General features: G+C 41.8%; 2 protein-coding genes across 8 annotated transcripts in view; one reads left to right on the forward strand and one right to left on the reverse strand.

The window, feature by feature from the left end:
• Nucleotides 1-18435, forward strand: part of LOC140348922 (teneurin-3) — a 263968-nt gene extending 245533 nt beyond the window's left edge. For all 7 annotated transcript variants that reach the window (XM_072435086.1, XM_072435102.1, XM_072435094.1 and 4 more), the window contains 7 exons: nt 5141-5496; nt 7837-8012; nt 9705-9940; nt 11214-11510; nt 14299-15910; nt 16048-16178; nt 16658-18435. In XM_072435086.1, the coding sequence (XP_072291187.1) occupies nt 5141-5496; nt 7837-8012; nt 9705-9940; nt 11214-11510; nt 14299-15910; nt 16048-16178; nt 16658-17410 (3561 nt within the window). In that variant the 3' untranslated portion in view covers nt 17411-18435. The remainder of the gene's footprint in view (nt 1-5140; nt 5497-7836; nt 8013-9704; nt 9941-11213; nt 11511-14298; nt 15911-16047; nt 16179-16657) is intronic.
• elovl6 (ELOVL fatty acid elongase 6) overlaps nt 1-21906 on the reverse strand; it is a 557878-nt gene that overhangs the window by 370083 nt on the left and 165889 nt on the right. The window lies entirely within an intron of this gene.

Raw genomic sequence — 21906 nt, forward strand, 5'->3', positions numbered from 1 at the left:
TTTTCAGTTTTCAACATGTCTTTCATATTGGTGTTAAAATGACACTTTTACACTTAAAAAGTGATGCACAGTTCTCAACATTGAACAAAATTCTTTTCTCTCGGCCCACAACATTTCTACAGCATTACTGTCCTAAATTTTGAGTCAGATTGGTTAATCTCTGTAATTTGACAAACAGACCATTTATCTTGTCTATAATTTGTGCGGTGTGAAGGGAAATATAAAAGTACAAGCGGAAAGCCCTTAAACCCACTGCTCTCTGGTCAGTCAGTTCTCGTCAGGGACCTCTCTGGACACCCCAATAGAATCAAATACGTAGTATCAGGTGCTACTGGGACCAGACTGTCCACTAACCTCTCGACCTTGACCCTGCGGTATGGTTCTGGGTGATGCTGATCACAAAAGCGATACATAGGCACAACGTCCCACAAGTGTCCCCACACCACCATATCACGTCCTCTCTTGGTTTCTTAAGAGACCTCCTTTCGCTGCTCGCTTCGGTCACACCTATGACACATATGAACTGGTACATTTCCCATCTCAATTCATAATCTCATTAACATTACATGTAGTTATGTTGTAGCAGATAAAAAACTTTCTTAGTTAGTGCAAACAACAGTGGCTGTGGTGTAATATGCCATTGTGTTTCTTCAGCTACTGTCATGTCAATTGTACATTGTACATTATTACACATCATGCATTTCATAACCTTTCAAGTTGATCACTTATTTTCTTCCCTCTATTTTCCAGGTCTGTGTATGTTTCATTTCCCGGTATACACAGTTGTGTATGTTGATCGATTGTCCCGATTGTCCCGTGCATAATACAGGTGTTCAGCACCCATATTATCGTCATCGCTGTGATGATGATAACTGTTGATTCTTTTTCGCAGAGTATGGTACTCTGCGCACCGTAGCCTCTGTCTCTCGTTCATCGTAGCAGAGTATCGTACTCTATCGTAGACTCTGGACAAAACTCATACAAACGAAGTCCTGCGTCTGCGATGTTATGGATCTGCCGCTGTGTTGTCCAGACATTTCTCTCACTTTCCCATGAGAGCACCCATGTTCTCGTCCCTCCAATGGTCGGTGTGAGGACGACACTGTGTGGCTCCGTCCACTTTGCTCGTCCACCTGGCTCGTCTTTGTAAACACCACATCTCCAACACGTTCTCTGCTGCGGTGATAAACAAAGTCTTTTCGACAATTCAGTGTATTTCAAACAGTTTTCTTGTTTACAATTTTTTTTTTTGTAATTATTGATTCGGAATGTTTGTTTACACATACATCCCTCCTTTTTGAGATATGGCTTTGCCCATTTCTCAAACTTCTATACAATTCTACATTTAACCAAAATTCAATAATCCAGATAGTTTACAACGTTCACTAATCCAGGAAGAGATGGAATTGCGTCTGTCTCTCCAACTCCGCAATGTCACCTCTTGACCTTTCACAGTTCAGCGGTCACATCCCTGGCTGAGCCCCCCTTTACACGGCGCTGGGCTCCCACCCTGTGTGTCTGTAATCCGACACTGCCTCTGCGATCTGTAACTTGTAAATCTGTTTTACCACCATTTGTTTCAAACTCCAAATGTTTCAAACTCTAAATGTTTCAAACTCTAAATGTTTCAAACTCTAAATGTCTGGTGTCCACGTGTGCGCGCGTATGTGTGTGTGTATGTATGTGTGTGTGTGTGTGTGTGTGTGATTCAAATACATCAAACAATAATAATTATCTCAATAATTCCCCCGTTGAGCTGGCCATAAGGGTCAGTTCACAACTTAGAATTCTTCACATAATTAATAATTTCACATCTCCTCTGTTTGTGTGGCCTGCATAAAGTCACACATCTAATGTAATATGTGCTAATCTTTTATATGTGCTTCAGGTGAGATTCAAACTCAATCTCTCACACCTGCTCATGTGGTGCTTTACAAACATTGTGTATTAGTTTGTTCTAACAAGTCTATATGTGTATTAACAAATCAAAACGATCCTAAACCTTCCCCTTGGTTATAAGGCACATCATTTTATCAGTCTAACCATCTCTTGCCTCCGTCCTGAGTCCTATAATGTTTAAGTCCTATTATCACTGGTTTTCATAACTTCTATAACGTCTAAATTTAGATGATATTGTCTAATTTAAATCTATTCAATTCTTGATTGAATCTCAACAATCCTTCAGGTATTTACTTTAGAATGTCAAATTCTTTCCCTGTTAATGTTAACTCTTCTCCTTATTACCCATCACGTCAACCCTCCCCCTGAGGTGGTGTTGCTCTTAATTGTCACTGTGATACGTAAAGATAACGACATCTGCTCCATCCTGAGTCCTCTCCAGATTATTTGCCAGTCAATAGCCCCTGTTATCTCTGGCTATCTTTTATGACTTGGTGTCCTGTTGTCTTTAGTTAATGACCCATTCATGTCTTTCCAAGGAGGACATCGGACGTCACTATTTAACTTATTCCCTCACTTACGTCTACATGCAATACGAGGTTTCCTCATGATAATACAAATAAATAAGTTACTGATATAACTTTTACTATCACTTTACTTACTACTCATTCTACTCCTATGTCCAAAAACATCAGTAGTCACTCATTTACCCACATTATCACTTCCAGGCCTGTGCCTGTATTTGATCCTAAATTTAAAAACACTTCTGTCTTTTCGTCCTGTACTTTCATCTAGTCATGCATTAAGTCCAAAAAGATAATTTTCGTCAAGTCCAATAATAAAACAAAACAAAACAAAACGTAGGTTTGTTCTGTGCACTCAAAAAACACGACTTTTGTCTTCTATGTCGGGGACAGGAAGTGTCCTGTCTGTGATCACATTCCCCAAAAAAATTGGCCATCTATAAAAATCTGAAATAATCTTCATCTCTTATCAAGTTTAATACAATCTTTATAATTGATTGTTGTCAATCAAACAAAACCCTTAAAATTTGTTCTACAGAGCTCTCAAATACTAAAATTTAAAACCAGCTGAGTTTAGTTTTTCTTATTTCATCAGTTCAGAGCGTCCTCTGAACTGCTTTCCCCCCATTCTCCTGTCTTGTTGACCCCCCCTTATCTCCCCCTCTCTGCCACGTCATCTGAGCACGCTGGAAGTCTCCCTCCAAAATCCTCTTATGACTTTTCCTTTTACAGTTTGGGGTGATAATTTTGGCATTATTTGGTCTCGGTCGTCTGAGAGAAATGCTACTTGCTTTACAGTCACGGTTAATGTCAAGCTTCTAGAGAAAATTCCTTATTAGATTCCTCCGGACATAAACGTGGTGTTTAAGATTCACCCGTGACTGCAAATTTTAGATCTCTCAGAATAACGCCTTGTGACCCTTGTATGATTAATTGTGATTCTCACACTCGTTAGTTAATCACTATTAATCCTCATTCACACATTCACACTTCTCTCTTACTTACTTCGCTCGTGCACAGCGCTTACATTCACTCATCTTTATGTCAGTAACAACTCGGCATAAGGCTTCATAACTTTCTTTCGGTGAGAAACTTAACTCGTGGTGAGCAATTTAACTCCTTTATGTGTGAAACTTATCTTCACAAAGCTAACCAATATTTTTCTTTTTAATAAGTAAATATTAAACTCCTGTATTTTATTTAATGAGTAAATATTAAACTCCTGTATTTTTTGTCAATGAGAAATATTAAACTCCTGTATTTTTGACTGAGAAATATTAAACTCCTGTATTTTTTGACTGAGAAATATTAAACTCCTGTATTTTTGACTGAGAAATATTAAACTCCTGTATTTTTTGTCTGAGAAATATTAAACTCCTGTATTTTTTGTCAATGAGAAATATTAAACTCCTGTATTTTTTGACTGAGAAATATTAAACTCCTGTATTTTTGACTGAGAAATATTAAACTCCTCTTTATGCGAGTAACTAAACTCCTGCACAAAGCCTATGCATAAAACGTTTCATGGCTAAGTCTTTCACACACAAAATTTTGTCTGACCTTCTTTGTCGCCTGTGTTCTCCTGCTGCTTCGAAACGACGCGCTCTCCTCGCGGAGACTGAGGTGCGATGGGCGGCCACGGGAAAAGTGGACTTCTTTCAGCTGTGCACAGACTTCACCGATTCACCCGTCAATCTCCGCGAAGGGGCTGCTTGTCGTCCGGCTCGATAGGACCAGAAAATGTCCTGGGATGGAGACATACACCCGATGCTATTCCTTAACACATTGAGAACACAATTCAACTTAGAATATGAAACGACACAGAAACATCAGACATTTGTGTGGCATGCATGGGAGAAAACGCGGGGACTGTGTCAGCCAGGCCGTTGTAAGGAGCCTGGCTGACCCTCCTGCGTCTCACCCCCGCGTCTCACACCCTTTTTTCCCATGCTGGTTGGTTTTATTAGATATTCTGGAATAGGCGGGTCACATTTCTCATTGGTCAGCCTCACATCAAGGCACTTGGTATTTTTCCGTAGAGATAAAGCCTGCAAGGGGGGGTGCAACTCCCCCCCCCTCTGGGGCAACATCCTTTGGCCCATCTTTACGACCCCTTCACAAACAAATGCTGTCACACACCCGTTCTTCTCTTAGACTAATGATGCAGATAAAATATCACTATTATGCAGATAAAATACATCACAGAAATATAATCATATATTCACATTTTATCACACACTTTTTGTTTAAGTATTTCTTTATTTGTATTTATTGTTTTTTTATTATTCAAACCAAGGCTGTTCTGTTTGGACCATTATTTACGCCAAAAACTCTAATTATATACGACTTTTACATCAGCACAATTGTAATCAGTAAAAACTATTTTAATCTAAATCCCTGTATTTAGATTACTAATAGTAAATGAGCACTTGTGGTGTAGTGGTTTAAGGCATTGCACATACGGGGTTGTTACCATCATGGTTTGCCTCCTGGCCTCGACCATTTGCCGAATGTCTCTACCCTCCCTCCTCATTTCCCACTACAGCTGTCCAAATGATGCTCCTGACGAAAAAATGTATTTACTACACTTTTCAAATCACTGTATACTATTGTGCATGTTGTGGCTGATAACAACACTGATCTAAAAGCCAGTATTGAACGGTCCTAACTGAGCGCGCCCTGAGCTGAACGTGCCCTCTGACCCCTCTCTGTGACAGGTGGCCTCGCCGGACGCACAGGAGCTGTACGTGTTCGACACAAACGGCACGCACCAGCACACGGCCAACCTGCTCACCGGAGACCTCAAGTACACTTTCGGCTACAGCACGGAGAACGACATCACCGCAGTAACGGACAGCAGCGGGAACACCCTGAGGATCCGGCGCGACGCCAACAGGATGCCGGTGCGGATCGTCGCCCCTGACAACCAGGTCATCTGGCTGTCCATGGGGACCAACGGAGGGCTGAAGACTCTGACGGCGCAGGGGCTGGAGCTGGTGCTGCTCACGTACCACGGCAACAACGGGCTGCTGGCCACCAAGACCTCCGAAATCGGCTGGACCACTTTCTTCGAGTGAGTCCCATTGCATTGACGAGAAAACAAACATCGTTTATTGGAATGAGGTAGAATTCACTGACCGATTGCAGGTTTGTTGACCCGGTTTATGGTTCAGATCTGCTTAGTCCTATCCACATGAAACAAAAACAAGTACAACACCTTCCCTTGTCTGCATAAATATACAAAAGCAAGGTAGCCTCAGAAATTCCCTTCCAAAGATGTGATTGTTGTCAGTTGAAATGACTCTAAGACATAGGATTTGGTGGATTTCTCCCTCACATGAGCATAAACCCTGCCCACCATCTGAGGCATCCTCAATCTATAGAACGTGAACAGAACCTATAACATATTTTTGACCAGGGCACCCATTTCAAACTTCAGACTTTGTGGCTCTTTGCTGTCCAACAAAGCCTACGGAGCAAAGAGAGAAAAGTTTAGCTTCTGTGTTTTAAATATTTACCCCAAGAAAATGACAGATTAGAAAAACTTTAATCAAAAATCTGAAATGAGACCACATCATTTGAAAGAGCTGGGGTAAATGTATAATATCCTTTTAATGAGTACACTTTCAAGCTAGAGTTTGTGAAAGCATATATAATCCATGATGTCAGCAGGTGGAGACAGTGGTCAAACAAGAGCGCTCCACCGTCTTTGAACAATGTGGCACCTGAACGCCTCCGGATGGTTCTAATGGCACGGCCTCTGCTCTTGTGTGATGCTCTGTCATGTCACATCACCACGGAAATAAAAGCACTGCCTTCAATGAAAATTAGACTGACACATCCATCAACCAAACAATTCAATCCATTACAAGTCTGGCTTTTATGCAAACCCCAAAAAATGACAAGACGTGCCACTTACCCAGATCAAATATTTGGACTGTTTCACTTTGGTCTGATGGAAGACGGTGCTGAAGAAAAAACTGCTGAATGATAAAATGACATTTTAATTACAATAATGTTGATGGTGATAGTCAAAGTGGATAAAAGAGCTGATAATTAGAGGCAATATGGGACAGCGGGCTCTCAGACATATCAGCACGATGACAGTTCACCATCTGCAATGCATCTCATGGGGCTATCCTTAAAATATAATAACATAAACTAGTTATACTACTGGACAAAATACAGCCTGCTTCAGATTTATTTGAGTAGATGAGTCTTATTTGGCCAACAAATCACAAACTGCACCCACAGTTAGTATCATTTATGGGCTATTCGCCTTCAAAAGACACTAAAAAGACACAACTGCCACGACAACGACGCACACTAAACCGTCACATCTTCTTTACGCAGCAAACAGTGATATCAAAAACACACGCACACTACAAGACGTGCGAGGACACTTCAGAGTAGAGATTGAAGAAACAAATACAGATAAACCACAGCTCCCAAGATGTGTAGAGTAGTGGACAGCTGTCTTCTGTGACACTGTGTATAGTGTCATAGTGTCTTTTACACGCGGCACTTCCATTTCTATTATCTGGTTTTAATCCCATCACAGCATGTAGCCAGACATTGATGTATATATCTATATATACTCCACGCATTGGCGCATTTGCACATATGTTTTAGAAAGAGAGAGTACAGAAGCCTGTGTCAGTGCTAAATCGATGAAATGTTAGGTAACGCTAAAGACCCGCCTTTTCAATCATTCTTGTCCTGCTTCTGTTTACTTCTCCAAACTAAAAATAAAAATGCTCTCAATTCATTTTAGGGAAAGTCTAAAGTGAAATAAAAGTTAAAAACGCTTCCTAATTTCCATATTTTTTTTTTATTTCTTAATTTTTAAAAGCAAAACAGAAAACAAACAAAAAAACTACAGAATTGGACACAGAGTACAAAACAGAGAGTGGCACAAGACATCCAAAAAAAGATCTCATAGGAAGACTCAACAAGGTGCAGACTTTCAGGTGTAAAATGCCATTGTGTACGGCTCAAGGAAAATATTTTTTAAAAATCCTGCACACGTATTATTATGCTGAATGTTTCTTAAATTGAAAGACTGAAAGTGAAGGTGCCCATCTGACCACAAAGGACAAAGGGCTTAATTAAAGCAGAGGCCTGGAGTATCCTGATAACAATAGTCAAACGATATAATGGCAAACTAACAGAAATGTGTTAAAACATCTTTAAATGTATTAGTTGAGATTCAATTATCAAACAAATGAATCACAAATGTGCAGAAATTATCACCAGAAACTCTACTACTATAAACTATATACCTCATATCAAATCCATCTTCAAATATCACAATATTATCTACATGTTGATGGACTAAATGCTAGATTAAACGTGACCTCCTCTTGTCTCCTGCTCACATTCAAACCCTGCGTTGTGTGTGTGTGTGTGTCAGCTATGACAGCGAGGGCCGGCTCATGAATGTGACGTTCCCCACTGGGATGGTGAATAACCTGTACGCCGACCTGCACAGCGCCCTGACCGTGGACGTGGAGAGCTCCATGTCCGACGAGGAGATCAGCCTGACCACCAACGCCTCCACCATCAGGGCCTTCTACACGCTGGCTCAGGGTAAGGCTTCTGCAGGCGGGCAATGGGTACGGCTCAGGTATTTGTCATTGTTTCAGGGGTCGCGGGGCCACTGTTGAGTAAGCTCCGGTCATGAATCATTACGACAGGTGACAGTGTAAATGATGACTCTCCCCGTGTGGGGCTTTAGTGTCACACATACTTCTATCTTGGATCTCTGCGCACACGGACCAGTCATCACACTCACACTTTCAAAATGCTATCAAAAAGATGAGATTTGATTAGTTAATGGCTGTTTAAATATCACAGTACCCCTCACTTTCTTCAATTCTGGCTTTGATAATGCAGTGTTTGCTGTAACAAGTCACTAAATAATTGACTTATTATTGTCATCATACATATTTAATTGAATAGATAAAAAGCTTTTTTCAAAAACAGCCCTATTAAAAACGGTGCTGCAGTGATGGACGGATTGTATAATCGGCCGGTGAAGCTGACAGGCCAAAGTAAATGTTTTACACTTAGAGACTTTTTCACTTTTTTCACTTGAGGCCTTTTGTAAGGAAAACAATCTCCATCTAAACGAGAAGATGATTGTTGACCCTCAGAAGAGGACAGCGCAGCACACACCCATCTACTGTACTGTGCTGTTAATCAAATCAGTAAGAAAATGTACTACAGTATTACAACTATTACACTAGACAACTCCTCGAGAAAGCCCACACTAGACTCTACTGACTGAGAAAACTCTAGAAATTTGGTATGAAAGTACTAAGGAGAGAGTTGTCACCCGCTCCATCACTCTGTGGTTTGTAAACTGCACGTGCAACAAAGGAAGAGGCTCCAACAAGATATTAAACCTGCACAGAACATCTGTGGAGCAGCCTTCTCCCTCTACAAGACGTACATAATCATTTTAAATAATCAGCGACTGTAGCTACTGCAGTTGTATTTATGCACGTTACGGTCTATTCTCTTTGTTATTCGCAAGGGAAGCGAGTAAGAATTTAATTGCATTGTTTAAAGGTGGTATGGACGATTTTTTTCAGCAATTTTTTTATCATATTTCCTCGTGGCGTGGATAAATAGGTTGTCCTGCCACGTATCAATCATAAAACACACCTACCGTTCACCTGCAGCCGCGTGCGGTTCGTGCTCACGTTCCCGCATGCCTAAGCGCATGGATCTATCATAATATAGTTCCCTCAGTGTACGGGGCAAAATGAAGACGGAGAAAGACAGTTCGAGCTGACGCAGAAGTGGACAGAACTCTACGGGAGACGAGCGATGCGATGCGCTCCATTGCGCTAATAAACAAACGCACGTGTGTGTTGTATCAGTCCGATACAATACTTCCGCCTGCGTTCTCAAATCGCCGAAAAATCGTCCATACCACCTTTAAATGATCTTTAACTGTGAACATGACTATACAGTTCTTTGAATTGTCACATTTTTCAGTTATTTATGTTTTCAGTTATTTGGGCTGCAAACCTGTGTTAATATTTCGGTATTTATTTTTCTATTTTGTCCCTTTTGTTTTTCTTGTAATCTCTCAAATGTATTGCACAATGTATGGGTATAAAAAGACACAGCAGGATTGATAATACTAAAACATAATATCTGTGCAAAATGTACTTTCATGTCACCCGGTGTAGAAAATGCTATCGATATATTTAACTATTGTCTTTGACTTGCACTTTCTGTGTTTTAACTTACACTTTCTGTTCCCCACAGACCAGTGCAGAAGCAACTACCAAGTTGGCTTCGACAACTCACTGCGGATTACTTATGCCAACGGGATGGATACCCACTACCAGACAGAGCCGCACATCCTGGCCGGCGCTGCCAACCCTACGGTGGCCAGGCGCAACATGAGTCTGCCTGGGGAGAGCGGGCAGAACCTGGTGGAGTGGCGCTTCCGCAAAGAACAGGCCCGCGGGAAAGTTATTGTGTTTGGACGCAAGCTCAGGGTAGGTTTTTCGTCTAGTGGCACATGAGACGCACAGGCAAAGTGGAGATTTACAGTTGCCTATGGTTACTGGCAGGCTGACGAGTCGAGCTGCTGGGAGAGCGAAAGGCAGAAAACATAGATCACAGCCAGTTAGCCCAGACAACTTTATCAGTAAATATGTTTAACTCAAAGTAGTAAAAAGAAGACTTTTCTCTGTGTAGTAGGCGCAGCACAAGCGAGCTGACATTGTGATAGTTTAGAGAGCGATTTGAAAAAAAAAAAGGATGAAACACACTCCAGACATAACCGTATTCTAGGAAGTAGCGGTAAATGCTTTTAAAAAGGTCCAATATTCTGCAAACTGACTTGTAATGTGTATATTTAGTCACAGTGCATGCACTTTTCTCTTCTCTTCACATGTCCATTCAACAGATCCTTTCAATGCTCCAATCTCCTTCTACACACAGTCTAAAGTACTTCAGATATCCACCACCATTTGCATTACGTACATTTTACATAGGAGGAAATGATCGTCCCTGTCAATGTCAATCATCAGTGGTAAAAGGTTTTTTTTTTACTGCCAATATTCGCGATTGACTACACCGTACAGTACATTTAACCTCCTTTACAGTAGCTTAACTGTGGGCGGCAGAGATTTAAGCACACCTGAACTATTGCCAGTGTTTCTTTCAGTTTAATGGTCCTTGAGAACAGAGTGTTAATCTGTGAAATGACTGTAGAGAAACTGTGAATCCAGCCGACAGCCGCCTGCCAGAAACACGTCCACGGCTGCTCTAAGACTAAACTACAATCTTTTTATCTTTCCAGGATATAAGATAACTATTAGATTTTCTATACGGCAAGTTTAATCAAGCAGAACATGGTTTAGACAGATATGTAAGTGCTAAAATGATAAATATGGACCAAATGAGATTTTTACTATTTCAAGGTTTTAGTCTAAATATATTTTTTGTAGTGGGATTGTTTGTTTTAGCTGTAAATTATTTCTGTATTGCAAAATGAATATGTGCAATATTGTGCATGCCATTGTATATTTATAACTACATTTAGAAGATTTCAAGACCGGAGGAGATTTAAGTGGTTTGAATGTAGTTAGTCAACCTTAGTTTAAGTGGACATTTCTCAAATATCTCAGTAAAAACATTAAATGTGTCATATTAGCTCATTAAACCAAATTATAAGCAATTTATTGAGATGATTTTATATATTGGTCTCTCTTTTTGCATGGGTTTTGCTGTTAATGTTATAACACAGTGTTTCCTCATTACCAGGTGAACGGGCGCAACATCCTGTCAGTAGATTACGACCGCACCCTGAGGACGGAGAAGATTTATGACGACCACCGCAAGTTCCTGCTGAAGATCATCTACGACACGGCGGGGCATCCGGTGCTCTGGGTGCCCAGCAGCAAGCTCCTGCCGGTCAACGTGAGCCGCACCGGCACGGGTCAGATCAGCGCTCTGCAGAGGGGCCCCACCACCGAGAGGCTGGAGTACGACAGCCTGGGCCGCCTGGTGTCACGAGTGTTCGCCGACGGGAAGATATGGAGCTACACCTACCTTGAGCAGGTGACAAGCCACAAATGTGACTTTATGTATCAGTCAAGTGAGATAGGGACAAACAGGCCTCCTTCACTCCGAGAATGGAAAGAAGAGTTAAGGAGGCACATTCTCCTTAACTCCTACACACCTATAATATGCGCCTGTGAATAAGACTGCAGCAGCCTCTGAACAGCCTGTCACAAACCAAACCGCTCAAATGCTAATGAAAAACTGAGAAACTGAGAGGTTGAGGTGGCCTGACCTCAATAGGCCTGAATGACCCAAACTGTAAGAGGGAAACTGTCAGATTTGAGTTTCAGTTCGAACTTGTCCCTTTGGGCAGGATCTGTTTGAGCTCAGCAGAGTTTAAATGCTGCTGCGCAAACCATTTCCATCTGATCGAACATGACTTAAGATGGAAGCCCAAATGTCTTTATTGTCACTTAAACTGTGTCCAGATGATTACCTTTGAGACATGTTCCAACAAAGAAGACTCATTGTAGACACTAATACCTTAAAGTCAACAGTATTCTTATCATAATATTTTCTATAGAGGTTTATGCTTTTGGAAATGTGATATTGTGACAGACCTGGGGACAGAAAAGATTGTTTGTTAAATGAATAAACTTTGGCACTTGGACTCCAGCAGATGGAGATGTCTGTGATGATGATGATGAGGGAGAGTGTGATGGTAAAAGCTGGAAGAGGAGGATATTCTGAGGGAGGCTGGGATTCTGTTCAGTGCAGATGGAGCAGAGAGGAAACGTTCCCAGTAATTAACAAAAAAGAATGCATTGGATTCTTGAGCGTCTCTCCCGTAAAATTGCCAGAATGTCATTTGATTCCCAGCACTCCAAATCCTCTTTTATAGGTCTATGTGTGATGGGAATTTCCTGTAACAAAGCCATGTCTCAAAGGCGATATAACAAGCCACACGTCCATACAATAAGGTCAACATGAGTTATTATATTCCCCATTGCAACAAGCTGCTGGACAGTACAAATCCATAATTACAAATACAGAAAGGTCAAATCAACAGGAAATACACTAAATAACCAGGCTGAATATCAAGGAGAAAAAGACAGGAGTAAAACAGCTCATTTTGAGTTGAGTGGCTTGTGAGGGCTCGACATTCAACATGAACAGACAAAGTGACAGATGAAAAGACATTTATCAACTTGATCAATGATGCGTCTCGGAATAAGCTATGCCTCAAAATCTCAAGGATCAATACAGAAAATTAATGTTAATTGTTTGGTCCCGGTGGATTCTGGCAAACAGCAGTGATAAAGTCGAGCTGTGTTTGCCCAGAGCAAATAAACCTTTTACGATCAGGGTTTACACACTCTGGTGATAAAATGATGAGCGCAGTATTACATTAGAAGAGCCCATACAAACATTGCCAATTTACATTTAAAGAAAAAATATCAAAAATGCAGTGGACTGTACAATAAAAACAAAAAAGATGTATCACCTTTTAACTTAAGATAGATTACACTGTAAGTTTGATTTTCTTCAGTTTTTGACGGTTTTCTTACTCGATATTCTCATTTTGTTTCCATCTTGTGGACAATACATGACCCACTTGAAGCAACTCGGCTTTTATCAACAAACAAAATTAACTTTACTTTGCAACTGCCCAAAATGACTTCTTTACGGCCCACCTCCTGCACATTTGTAGTATACAACGTGGCCTCTGCAGCTTATACTTCCCCCCGGCTCTGTTCGGAGAGTGGAGAGTGCCGTAACATCATGCAGAGATTGTGCTGCCACTCCCGGCCTCTGCCTTTGATTGCGTGACCTGCAGAGGCCATGTCAACACTCTGACATAAGGAACACAAGGAGCCCAGGGAGCACAGGGAAACTCAGAGCAGCCACGCATGACTGCGCCTGACACTCCGACAGAAAGGGTGGGGAACTTTAGCCAGGCTGACACCACTCCAGACGCCGCGCTATGTAAATTAATTAAAGCCGTCCCAGAAGGCGCACAGAATTTAGAATACGGATCCCAGATGTACAAACACGTCAGGAGTTTAAAGATACGTAGTACTAGCTTTGAAGTCTGTGGAAAGAAATGTTATGAAGATCTGGAGTGTTTTGTTTAAGGTCAGATATGGACTAAAAATATTGGTAACACTTTGTTTTACACTACTCTTCATACATTGCATCCTCCTCATAATGTACAACAATAATAACAAACTGTGTGCTGCCGGAAAGAACATGTAACCCAAACGTAACAAAATGTAATAGTTATAATTACCTTTGAACCCAAAGGTAAAGCACAGTGGGATGTCATGTATGAGCCTGCTCAGTGCTGTAGATGCAATGTATTATGGTGTATATGGTGTAACTCTCATGTGAATTGATAGTAATGGTACCAAAATATATTAGTAATAAGTGACACTGTTTTACCTGCCCCCATTTGAATACGCCGAGACTCTTAAGCATGAACTAACCATCAAAGCTTATTTGAGCTCACACAGATGTATTGGATAACAAAGTTGTATACTGCAAGCGTAATTCAAACTTTACAACACAAACTTTGGCACAACAGTGTACCCCTGAACATATTAAATTATAATAACGCTCTTATCATTTTGTCTATCTGTACATTAGCATCTGCTGTGAGACTTCAGGCAAAGCAACTATCTGCCTCACTGGAGTGATGTAACTGCTGCATTTTTCATACCGTCTGCATCTCCCTTTCTCAGAAAGGAAATTCCTATTCGCCACACCAGACCTTACACGTATATATTATGTATGAATATTATGCAACCCCAACAAACACTTGTCTTTTTGCTCTTTCTCCCTCCAGTCCATGGTTCTGCTGCTCCACAGCCAGCGTCAGTACATATTTGACTTCGACTCGCTGGACCGCCTCTCCGCTGTGACCATGCCCAGTGTCGCGCGCTACACCATGCAGACCATCCGCTCAGTGGGCTACTACCGGAACCTCTACCACCCCCCGGAGAGCAACGCGTCGGTGGCTGTGGACTACACTGAAGATGGCCTCCTCCTCAGAGTGGCTCACTTTGGCACCGGCCGCCGGGTGCTGTACAACTATCGGCGGCAGAACAAACTGTCGGAAGTCTTGTACGACAGCTCCCGAGTCAGCTTCACCTACGATGAAATGGCGGGTGTGCTCAAAACAGTAAACCTCCAAAACGAAGGCTTCATCTGCTCTATACGCTACAGACAAATAGGGCCTCTGTTAGACCGGCAGATATTCAGATTCAGTGAAGATGGAATGGTCAACGCGCGCTTCGACTACACCTACGACAGCAACTTACGCGTTACCAGCGTTCAAGGGGTCATCAACGAAACCCCACTACCCATCGATCTGTATCAGTTTGATGACATCTCGGGAAAGATTGAGCAGTTTGGAAAGTTTGGAGTCATTTATTACGACATAAATCAGATCATCTCCACCGCGGTCATGACTTACACCAAGCACTTCGACGCACATGGAAGAATCAAAGAAATCCAGTATGAAATCTTCCGCTCGTTGATGTATTGGATCACGTTTCAGTACGACGACGTGGGGAGACTCACCAAACGGGAGCTCAAGATCGGCCCTTTTGCCAACACCACCAAATACAGTTACGAGTACGACGTAGACGGGCAGCTCATGACCGTGTACCTGAACGAGAAAGTCATGTGGCGTTACACGTACGACCTCAATGGGAACCTGCACCTGCTCAACACCGGAACGAGCGCCCGTCTCCTGCCGCTGCGATACGACTTACGCGACCGCATCACTCGCCTGGGAGACATCCAGTACAGAATGGACGAGGACGGTTACCTGCGGCAGAGAGGAGCTGAAATCTTTGAGTACAACTCCAAAGGACTTCTGGTCAGGGTGTACAGCAAGAGCACGGGATGGACCATTCAGTATCGCTACGACGGATTGGGCCGCAGAGTCTCTACCAAATCCAGTTTAGGTCAACACCTGCAGTACTTTTACGCAGATCTGAGCTACCCCGCGAGGATCACGCATGTCTACAACCACTCCAGCTCAGAGATCACCTCCTTCTACTACGACCTCCAAGGGCATCTGTTTGCCATGGAGATCAGCAGCGGAGAGGAGTTCTACATCGCCTGTGACAACACAGGCACTCCACTGGCTGTGTTCACCAGTAACGGCCTGCTGGTCAAACAACTCCAGTACACGGCGTACGGAGAGATCTACTTTGACTCCAATCCAGATTTCCAGCTGGTGCTGGGCTTCCACGGAGGCCTCTATGATCCGCTGACCAAGCTGCTGCACTTCGGAGAGAGGGATTATGATATCATGTCTGGCAGGTGGACCGCCCCAGACATCTCCACATGGAAGAGAGTTGGCAAAGAGCCCGCTCCTTTTAACTTGTACATGTTCAGAAATAACAACCCCATCAGCAAAGTCCATGAAGTCAGAGAATATGTGGCAGGTAAGACAAACACGCTTCCATTGAGAAAATGGTTTATATATTAAGAAATTCAATAAAACTGATACTTACAAGTGAATTTATACGACCAATAAGTGTTTGTTTGAGATGCTTTGGACAAATATGTGTCTTTCCTGTAGATATCAACAGCTGGCTTGTCACGTTCGGCTTTCACCTTCACAACACTATCCCCGGGTTCCCGGTACCAAAGTTTGACATTGGCACGGCATCTTATGAACTGATCAAGAGCCAGCTTTGGGACGACCTGCCGGTTTGTATTCTATATTTATTTTATTCATGATCAATTTGCCATGAAATATGCATTTGTGGAGAGAAGTTCAGATAAAACTCTGTTGGTTCTTTAAAGCTGCTCTTTTAATTGGACTGCTGTGCCTTTGATAAAAATGCATTTTAATTGGGGTGGATTTGTATAAGAAGTTGCATAACATTTGCTGCCTTGTTGTTAAAGCCCACAGTTCAACAGCCTCTGCAGATAACATTGTATTATGATGTTGCTGCCAATGTTAGAAAAGAGCCTTTGAAGCTATAAATGTTGGGCCTTTTCAGACAGACACATTAACACAAGAAGTGCTGCTAAAAATGTCAAAGGGATTTCTGTACTTTTGGCTTGAAAACACGATAATCTGAGGGCAGAGTGTGTGAAGCAGAGCAGCGGCTGGTTCTAAGTGGCCTGGAGAGTCGGGTTGTGCCATGTTCAGACGTTAACGTTTCATTGCACTTTTCCTACAGTCCATCTCTGGGGTCCAGCAGGAAGTAACCAGACAAGCACACTCGCTCTTGTCTTTTGAGCGGCTGCCAGAGGTTCATCTGAGCCGAGGGCGCAGAGGTGAGAAGTCTTGGCTTTGGTTTTCTGCTGCTCTGTCTCCCATCGGAAGAGCCGTGATGTTTGCTATCTACAAAGGCAGTGTCCACACTCACTCACTCAACGTGGCCAGTGAGGACTGTGTCAAGGTGGCCACCATCCTCAACAACGCTTTCTATCTGGAGCACCTGCACTTCACTATAGAGGGCAGGGACACACACTACTTTGTGAAGCCGGGTCTTCCGGACTCGGACCTGGCGGCGCTGCACCTCACCAGCGGGCACAAGACGCTGGACAATGGCATCAATGTGACTGTGTCCCAGTCCACCACAGTCATGGACAGTCGGACGCGCCGCTTCGCAGACGTGGAGATCCGTGCGGGCGCTTTGGCTCTGCACATCCGCTACGGCTCCACGGTGGACGAGGAGAAGGCACGAGTGGTGGAGCTGGCCCGGCAGCGGGCTCTGGCTGGGGCCTGGGCCAGAGAACAGCAGAGGGTCCGAGACGGGGAGGAGGGTGTGAGGCCCTGGACAGAAGGGGAGAAGAGGCAGCTCCTCAGCGGAGGAAAGGTGCTGGGTTATGACGGCTATTATGTGCTCTCTATTGAGCAGTATCCAGAACTGGCAGACAGCGCCAACAACATCCATTTTCTTCGCCAAAGTGAAATTGGCAAAAGGTAACAATACCAGGTGCACTTTCTGCCAAAGAGACTCCGTTTGGTGAACTTCTAACAGCAGTCAGACTCAGCAACTGTCACGTTGCTTCCTGTTCCCCAATAATGGTGTGTTTTGTAAAATAAGAAAATACAAATAAAAAGTATTAAGGGGTGATAGCAATGCTGTGCATTGTGCCCTGAGTCCTACAGAGTCCTTCTCCAGCAAGCCTTCAGTCGGCAGTACAGGTCAGGTCCTCTGTAGCACAAGTCTCTGGACTCTGGACTCACACAGAGGAATTCTACAAGGTACTTTTGGTGTCTTCTGTTTAGTCCATTCTTTGTTTTCACAGAAAAAATCTGGCTCAACATAAAATAGAACAAGAGCAAATGTTTACATTCTGCATATGTGCACTTCTGAAGGTGGCACAGGGAGCAGAGGTGGAGACCTCCGCATCAGACTAGCACTGTAAACATACTCGTCTTATCCTATCCTTTCTGACGCTCTGATTCTCAGTATTCATTGTGTGAGCGGAGCGTGAGTATTCTGAACTCTGTTGGGCACACGCGTGTCTGGAAGCACAGGGACACCATGTTTTGTAAATTATGCAAGAGTTTTACTGTGTTTTTGATTCATTTGTTTTTAAATATGTCTGTATTAGTCATTCTGTATCAACAGTTATTTATGTTGTGTTTCTACAACAATAAAGTGTGAATGGTTTAGATTTTTTCAGACTAGTTGAGTTTCAGCTAAATGGTTCACACTGCTCTGTCAAAGTGAGAGTTCAGATCTGTGCATGTAGTGACAAGTATTTACATGTGGTGATGTATCTATAACATGCAGTCAACTATTATTTACACTAAATCTACTGTTTATTGGGCATACCGTCTTTTGACCTGGCTCCCTGCCCAGTCTTTCATCCACACACATATTTCATGAGCCCATCTCACATAAACAAGCTTACAGTGGGTCTAAATCACCTCCATGTTCTTGGTAGGTATCTTTTCTTTTGAATGTTCAATGCACTCATGGATTAAAACTATTGTGGGGTTCTTTTTGGTGTGTGGTTTCTTTAGTCTTCACCTTTTGGTTCATCATTATCTGAAGGTTTCATATGGTGCAACACATACTACACGTTACTACATACTACACGATGGTTTTGTTATGTATCCACTTGTGCCATTATTCAGTACCAGAACTTAAAATTATTATTGTTTTACTACGCCAGCTCCAGTTATACATTCACTTTTTATTTGTCAATACTAGAGGCACCCAGAGGTTTGATTATCAAGCATATTGTAACTTTTTGGCCACACTTTACGGCTAACATCAAATTGGGCCTGAAACTATGTCAAACGTGATTCTGTAGCAATCCGTCAGTCAGAGTTTGAGATTCTTAACACTTCTGTCCTTGTACAAAGTGTTCATGTCATTTATTTATTTATATGCACTTATGTGACACCTTTCAGAAGTACATACACACATCGATGTTCGTGAGAAGATCCAGAACTAGATATTATTTTTTTTCAAACTGTCAAAAACGGTCTGACAGAAAAATGTGTGGCTGTCAGCGTATACCACAGGCTCAATAGACTTTAAGAACATACACTAGCTATATCTATATCTCAGTCACAGTATTAGCTTAGATGATGTATTTTTACTGCAATATTGGGTAAATGCTCAAGCTATAAACATATATTTTCATGTTAGCCGCATTTAACAGCATCTGTAGAAGCGTAAAGGTATGACAGGTTTTTAAAAATGTTTTATTTTGACTTTATTTGGTGTATTTATACCTGTTGTATGTATAAATTATAGTTTTACATCAATCAAGTAGGTATTTGTGGAGAAAACGTTTAAAATCTGTAGAAAATGACAGGAAGTGACATCACACTAACTACACTCATTCCAGACAAAGTTTATGCAGAAGAAATGACTTTTTTGACTCTCTAAACATTATTCAACTAAATAAAGTCGCTCTCATGTCTTTTCATTTGTCAAATAAAATAAAATGTGACTGAGGTGAGTTTTTGCCCAGTGTTTGCTGGGTAATTCCCTACTGTGATATCATCAAAAACAAACAGGAAGTGAAGTTATAAACCTAAAAAAAATGCTTTTCTGTGATAACATTTTTATATTTTTTAGCAAAATTCAAAATCTATAATTATATATATAACTGCATTTTAGTTCAATGAGTCATCCAACCTGTCAGAGGCACTTTAATTTATATTTCCATTTATGTTTCGAGATATATTGTGAGACTTTGAATAATGCTGTACCAAAGAATTGCCTATATTACAATAAAGCCTGCCGTGCATTTTAGTTTCCACTTCAAAAACCAAAGAAGAGCGAGGACAAACCTGCGGCCTTCACTCGACAGGCGCGCTTCACCTGTTAAGCACTTTAGCTTCAAAATGAGCCTGATCAAGACCTTTCCAATCAGCTCCCCATTAAAGTCCTCCAACACAAACAGAAGACGTTACATGAATTATTGAAACTCATCTCGACAAAGCCCGAGCAGACAAACGCGCTTCTCCTTTGATGTGAGCGCCTCAAAGCTCTCTGAAATCCAACTTCAAGTCATTTACAAGCATCACTCACCTGAAAAGAGAAATACAAAAAACTCACAACCGCCGCCGCTGTTAGCATGCTAATCAGAGCGCGAGCGCGGCCGACATTTACTGGTGTGCTTTCCAAAAAGTACATTTGGGTTTGTGATCTTCTTGCACGTTCGCGGTAACGACTCGTCATCAAAGCGCCTCATTGGTTCTGATGATTCCCGCGTGCATAATTCTGAAAACAGGCCCTTGGTTTTCAAAGTGCTGCTGTTCCAAGCTCAAACTTCAAACGGCATTTCAAACCCGGTCGGGGGGAGACGCCTCTTCTCTCTTTGCTCAGAGCCCGTTTTATGCTGTTGTTTTGACCACGCCTCATGTCCCAGAATCCCACTGACTCCCTCGTGTCATTTAGTACCTTTAAAGATCTTTTTGTGGCGCGCGGAGAACAACAAGCTGAGAGCGAGAAGTTTGTGTTTTCAAAAGATGTCGGCGCGCTCCCCCCAGGGCTAAAGACGCTCTTTAACCGTCGCGCCGTAAATGAAACGCCGCCTTATCGTTGTGTGTCGTATTCACATTGCACTCGACATCCATAACCTCTACTTTTAGTTTGATTTGTCTTTTCAAAGAGTCTGAAACCAGAGTGAACCCCAGAGTGTGAAGCGGCCTCTGAAAGGTCCTCTGATGCTCCCTAGTGGTGTAAATGGCACACTTCACACAAGTCATGGCCTAAAGGGTAAAATATGTTTCCATTTCATTGTATCTAATCGTTTATTCATAGTGGATTGTGACATATGCTTTTGCAGAAGTGGAGGAGTTAGTTTAATTTATATTTTACTTCTACAGTTACTGACAGACTTTACTGACTTGCAGTTACAGTGGTGGATAGGAAGTACCAATGTAAAAGTACTGTACTAAATCTTTAGGATACTTTTTACTTTTACTTCACTACATTTGAGAGCAGGTCTGTACGTTCTTGAACTGGACTGAAAAGTAGAAAGTTGAAAAATTATGAGGATGATTCAAATAATGTTGACCAAAAAATCTTCACCGATACGATTAATTTAATACTTCTCAAAATCTGTGTGAAATACATTCACTCCAACAGATTTTTATAAGTTTTTTTTGTTCTGTCGTCTTGAGTTGCTTCCACTGCTTGACTTATATTCAATTATTTAATTTTGGCTGGACAAACCATAAGTTCAAAATTTACAAATCATTTTTTTACCAAATACTTTTCTACTTGTCTCTTTCAATTACTACGTGAGTAATATCTTTTACAACATTTTTATCTTAGACATTTGTTTTCTGTTTTCAGTCATTCACAACAATTTCACTCTTACACATAAACTTTGACCTTTGACCCCTCTAAGCAGGCAAGTTTAGGGAACTAGACAGCGACAGGTGGAGATGACACATCGTGACATTTGTTTCTACGCAGCATCTCAGAAACATTCATCCAAGTTTCCTATAGTTCATCCGCGTGTACGATACATTTTAAATAAATATTAATTCAGCTTAAAACTCCTTTAAAATACTGCACTACCGCCATTCTGTGCTCAGAGAAGTACTATACTCTTGTACTGAATTTAGTTTGCTCCAAAAACATTATTCAAGCTAAATTCAAATGTTAAAATCTCCACAGAAATGACTCGAGTGGGAGTTTTTTTAATGGTGAAAAATCCTGACACAGTATTTGTTGGCGATAGCTATTTTATTTGTGTGTCGATTGTATTGTAAAAAAATAAAAAATGATTCATGCAAAATCAGTTCTTCAATAATTTAAGATTTGCTAAACTTGTTAGCATGTTCTTTATGCTATATTTATCTGAATAACTGTTCATATGTTACGTTTACATACCAGACACTTACCACAGTTCTGTCTGTGCCTCATGTAGCTGAAGGTGTTAGCGTTAGCATACGTCATGTAGCTGAAGGTGTTAGCATACGTCATGTAGCTGAAGGTGT

The sequence above is a fragment of the Eucyclogobius newberryi genome, unplaced genomic scaffold (assembly GCF_026437365.1).
Source record: "Eucyclogobius newberryi isolate DKJ021-1_F unplaced genomic scaffold, fEucNew1.0.hap1 SCAF_11, whole genome shotgun sequence".
NCBI classification, from domain to species: domain Eukaryota; kingdom Metazoa; phylum Chordata; class Actinopteri; order Gobiiformes; family Gobiidae; genus Eucyclogobius; species Eucyclogobius newberryi.